This window comes from Sus scrofa, chromosome 2 (assembly GCF_000003025.6).
Source record: "Sus scrofa isolate TJ Tabasco breed Duroc chromosome 2, Sscrofa11.1, whole genome shotgun sequence".
Lineage (NCBI taxonomy): Eukaryota > Metazoa > Chordata > Mammalia > Artiodactyla > Suidae > Sus > Sus scrofa.
In genome coordinates this window covers 89011956-89017263 of record NC_010444.4, presented here as the reverse complement: position 1 = coordinate 89017263, position 5308 = coordinate 89011956, and the positions used below count along the sequence as shown (strand labels likewise).

Genomic DNA, 5308 nt, shown 5'->3' with positions numbered 1-5308 from the left:
TAACTAAATGGGCTTTCCCAACAAATAGTGACAAATCCTCTCAGTTTTCCTCTATCCTAGAATGTATTGATTTTACCTGCATGCCTAAAGGATATTTTCACTGAGTGAGTAATTCTGGGTTGACATTTCCTTCAGTTCTTCAAAAATGTTCGTTTCCGGAGTTCCCGTCGTGGCGCAGTGGTTAACGAATCCGACTAGGAACCATGAGGTTGCGGGTTCGGTCCCTGCCCTTGCTCAGTGGGTTAAGGCTCCGACGTTTCCCCGTGAGCTGAGGTGTAGGTCGCAGACACGGCTCGGATCCCGCGTTACTGTGGCTCTGGTGTAGGCTGGTGGCTACAGCTCTGATTGGACCCCTAGCCTGGGAACCTCCATATGCCGCGGGAACGGCCCAAGAAATGGCAAAAAGACAAAAAAAAAAAAAAAAAAAAAAAAAAAAAAGTTCAACTCTTCTAACAGATCTTGCTTTTTTCCTCTGGGTAACTCTACTGCCCCCTAGCTGGAGTAATGAGAGGAAATTTTCCAGTACAGAACAAAATCTAGATAAATGAAATCTATTCTTCTATTCTAAATAAACCAAGCTGTCCTTCTCCAAGGGCCTCTGCTGCCTGATATGCCCACCGTCTACTAGCCAAGGAGCAAAGAGCAGTACTATTAACAGTAGATCTAGGGGATAGGGAGATTTATGAAAAGAATTATTTAAAGGTGGTTTATGAGCATTTCTTTTTACTCCACTATTACCTGCACTTCAGTGGATAATAAATAGGAAAAGGAATGTGCATTTGGAAGGTGAGTTTAAAGGTTCATAATTAAAGGGTTACATAGTTTTCCCACCCAGAACTTCACCCCAAGGTCATTAAATAAAGAAGGAAAACCTTTCCTTTGTTTGTTGTGGTTTTTTTATTTAGATCATTACTTACTGGACCTGCAAATTCTCACTTTTGATTAAAATGTCATAGAATCTCTATCTAATAACTAAAGAAACAGATTGTAAAGATGATGAATATGACAAAAAATTGACAGTAATGGTCATTGAGGACCAGACTTACGTACCTACTGAGGTAATGAATAATGCTGTGTTAATCTTCTTGCTCTGTAGTTCTTGGTTGAACCAACAGTCTCTCCTAGGTTTGATGATTGATTATGCCTGGAGCTACTATAGTTTTTTGAAGAATTGCTTTTTCTTCTACATTTGATATTTTTTTTTAATTTAGGCTGCTGGCTGGCCTCTTTTTTCTTATAAGAGCTCTTCTTGCAAGATGAGTATTGAACAGGTTATTACGAGCTTTCTTTTTATGACAAGCATCTAGGCTTCTATAGAATTGGTCTCCTTTTTGAAATGTACCTTCCATTCTTTGCATGTTTTGCTTGTATATTTTGACCTTCTCTGCCTCTGATAGCTTCTGTTCTTTCTTGTTTGGCTCACAGTCTATTTGACTTGGCTCCTCTTGTAGAGGTTCCTCTTTCTGATGATGGAGTTCCTTGAGAAGCTCTACTCTCTGCTCTAAGATTTGACATTCATTCTCCAGCAAAGCTGCAATCAAATGCAATGAATATGTGTCTTGTTTCAGTTTCCTCACTTGTTCTTCCAGCTCATGCTTAGCTGACGTCTCACTATCTGGTTGAGTTTGGGACTTAGCTCCATCATTTTCAAGAGTTTTTATGTCTTTCTGAGATTTCTGATAGGATTTGATTAGTTCACTAAGTTCTGTATGTTGCATGCTCCAGTGGTCTGCTTCCTGCAATAACTGCTCCATGCTGTTCTTCAGTTTGATATTTTCTTCTTGAACGTGAGGGAGCTCGTACCTTGCTTTTTCCTTACTTAGGTGAGTTTCACAAAGGCCTCTTTTTTCCTCTGAACAATTTACCAAATCCTTTGCAAAACCTTGCACTGTGTCCTTGGAGTTCTGCTTTTCTGACATCATCTCCTGTTTCTTTGCATTTTCTTTCTCTAGGTCCAAACTACCAAGCAGTTTTTTCAACAGTGTTTCATTTATTTTACCAAGTCCTCTGATTTTTTCTTTAAGTTCTGATACATCCTCAGAGATACTGGTTTCCTCCCAAGATTCTTTTGTTTCTTTGACCTTCTCTTCATAACTTGTCATGTTTTGAACAATATCTTTAATTTCTTTTAAGAGATCATCAAATTTCCTTGCAATTCGTTGTTCAGTTGCTTCATGGTTACTATTTGGGGGGGAAGGTAGAGGACTGCAGGAGACAGGGGGAAGTGATCCAATTTCAAATAAGGCAATGACAACCTTTGGGTCCAAAGACTCTGCTTTGAGATTGGGAGGCTTAAGTGTTTGGGAGGGAGTGGGCACTTCCATCTCAGCTGAGGTAGTTGGGCTGATGACTAGGGCACAAGCAAAGCAGAAAACCTTAGAGATTCCAGAAAGGGAAGGTGGTGGTCCTCTGTGCAAATGGGTAGAAAAAAGTGGAACCAAGCAGACATCAGAGACCACAGTTCAGGTCTGAAACCAGGAAGATGATGTTTAGGTGGAAGGTTACATCTCAGAAAACCTAGGGGGAAGGAGGGAGGGAAAGGAGACCAGGAGCTAGGGCTCCATCTCTCTTCCTCCAGGCTTCTGGGGTTTATTTCTCGACCCCTGGCAACCAGGTCTTTATTCTGTCACTGCACCATTGTGGCCTGTCCCCAGATTCTGTTTCCTTTGGGTCACAATAAAAGCCTCTTAAACGCTCACCTGGTGATTCAAAGTCAACCTAGAGGTACTCTCCACTCCAGAAAGATCTCTGCATCAGTCTTTCCCTCCCTTTTCTAGGTTTCTGTTCATCTCATTCAATGACTTTCTTTTTCATCCTATTCAGTGACTTTCCCCTCATCCTCATCACCCACAATCCATTCTCAACTATGGGATATTTTTCTACCGCCTAAGTGCATGACTAAGAGAAGTCTTTCCTGGTAAGGACTTCTTTCATCCACCTGGAACCCTCTCTCCCCCTTTTCTTTTGCCTTTTTAGGACTGAACCCACAGCATATGGAGGTTGCCAGGCTAGGGGTTGAATTGGAGCTACAGCTACACCACAGCCACAGCAATTCGGGATCTGCGACCTTCACCACAGCTCGTGGCAATGCCGGATCCTGAAGCCACTGAGTGAGGCCAGGGATTGAGCCTGAGTCATCATGGATACTAGTCAGGTTTGTTACCATTGAGCCACGCTGGGAACTCCCTGGAACCCTTCTTGCTCCCGTTTTAGAACTGCTCCTGCAAAAGAAAGTCATTCTTATTAAATAGACCCCAAAAGTGCTGCAACCTTTCTGTGATTTTAGGGAAATAATGTCAGGAATCAGTCTTGAAAAATATTCTGCTGCAATGAGAAGAGACTATCTAAATGGTTTCTTAACAACACAATTACAAACTGAGACTTTTCTTGGCCTAGGAAGTTTGCTCCGAAATTATTTGATTATATCAGGGGATATAACTTTCATTACTTTTCATAAGAACTTGTTTAAAGTAGCCTAGTTTGGGAATTCTCCTGTGGTGCAGCAGGTTAAGGATCTGGCATTGTCACTGCAGTGGCTTGGATTGCTGCCATGACACAGGTCCCATCCCTGGCTTGGGAACTACCACATGCCAAGAATGTAGCCATAAATAAGTAAATAAATGTTTAAAACAAAATAAAATGGCATGATTCACCTAAAGTATTTGAGACAGGTAAATCCTGTAGAGGTTTATAGAGAAGTAACTGAAGAATATCAAAACTAGTGCACTCTTTTCTCTTTGTCTTTAGGAATCAGGACCTTGAGAATATTAAGTTCAATCAAAGGGAACATTCCTTAGGTGAGACTTTGTCTTGGCCTTCAAAATCTTGCTAGCAAGGCACTTCATTAACTAAAAGTTTACAGAGTTCCCTTTGTGGCTCAGTGGTTAACGAACCTGATTAGGATTCATAAAGATGTGTGCTCAATCCCTGGCCTCACTTAGTGGGTTAAGGATCTGGTGTTACTGAGAGCGGTGGTGTAGGTGGCAAGATGAAGCTCAGATCCTGCATTGCTGTGGCTGTGGTGTAGGCCAGCAGCTGTAGCTCCAATTTGACCCCTAGCCTGTGAACTTCCATGTGCTGGGGGTGCGGCCTCAAAAAAAAAAAAAAAAGTTCATATATATATATATATATATATATGAACAAGAAGTTTGCTTCCAATCTTAAGGGGAAATTCATTATCTAGCAGGATTGGGGTTTTTTTTTCCCCTTAGAGAAATTTATGGTTTTTTTTTTTCTTTCACAGCTCCCAGCCAACTCATTTTGACTTTGGTTTCCTTGAGTGTCATCTTGCAGCCATCTGGGCTCAGAGCCAAGGCCTTGTGACCATCCACAGATGCAACAATGTTGGTCTTTTTTTTCACTTGAGGAAGAAACACTTTTCTAACCCACACAATGATACCATAGAGGCTAGCGTTTGCCCTTATGCTTTAAATCCATTTCAAATTGGTCAGCATTTTAATATTTTCCCTTTGACTCAAGCTATTATTTAAGATAGTTTTTAACTCTCCAAGACAAAGAAATGTTTTTATTCCTGATTTGGTAATTAAAATTAATTTTTAGTTTAAATGTCTTATAATCAGAAAATATATTTCTTTCTTTCTTTTTTTTTTTTTTTTTTTTTTTTTTTTGCTTTTTAGGGCTGCACCTGTGGTATATGGAGTTTCCCAGGCTAGGAGTCAAATCAGAGCTACAGCTGCTGGCCTACACCAAGCCACAGCAATGCAGGATCTGAGCTTCGCTTGCGACCTACACCACAGCTCATGGCAACGCCAGATCCTTAATCTACTGAGTGAGGCCAGGGATGGAACCTGCCACCACTTGGTTAGTCAGATTCATTTCCACTGTGCCACAATGGCAACTCCTATTTCTACTTTTGGAATTGATATTTTCTCTTTGGCCTAATAGATTATCAGTGTTCATGTGTATTTTGTGGATACTTGAAAGAAACTTCATTCTCTATCTCCTTGTGCTTGTAGTTTTTGGATGCTTTTGGACATAAATCTGATAATACACTTGTCTTTGATTTTTCTGGAAACTGGTTTGAAGGGACCCTGTCAAGATACCAAGAGAATTCTCTTTTTATCAAAGGGAGATTTAAATATATCCTTCCTCCTTAAAAATATAATGCATTTCAAATAACATTTTGGTGGATTTTACTCAAATTTGAGTTTACCGTAGATGCTGAAAGATAATCAGAGTGGTCTTCTTTATTGACTCATACTCCCGGTAGATAACTGTGGATGTTAAACACATTTGGATTGTCTTACTGTTGCTAACTACTAAGTGACATATAGCTTCGTGACTTTTT

At 40.4% G+C, this 5308-nt stretch overlaps 1 protein-coding gene across 1 annotated transcript; it reads right to left on the bottom strand.

Annotated features, from left to right (window-relative positions):
- On the bottom strand, positions 425-3068 carry SPZ1 (spermatogenic leucine zipper 1). Its single transcript, XM_005661518.3, has one exon. It carries the CDS (start codon positions 2322-2324, stop codon positions 1203-1205), a length of 1122 nt encoding a protein of 373 aa, XP_005661575.1. The 5' UTR covers positions 2325-3068; the 3' UTR covers positions 425-1202.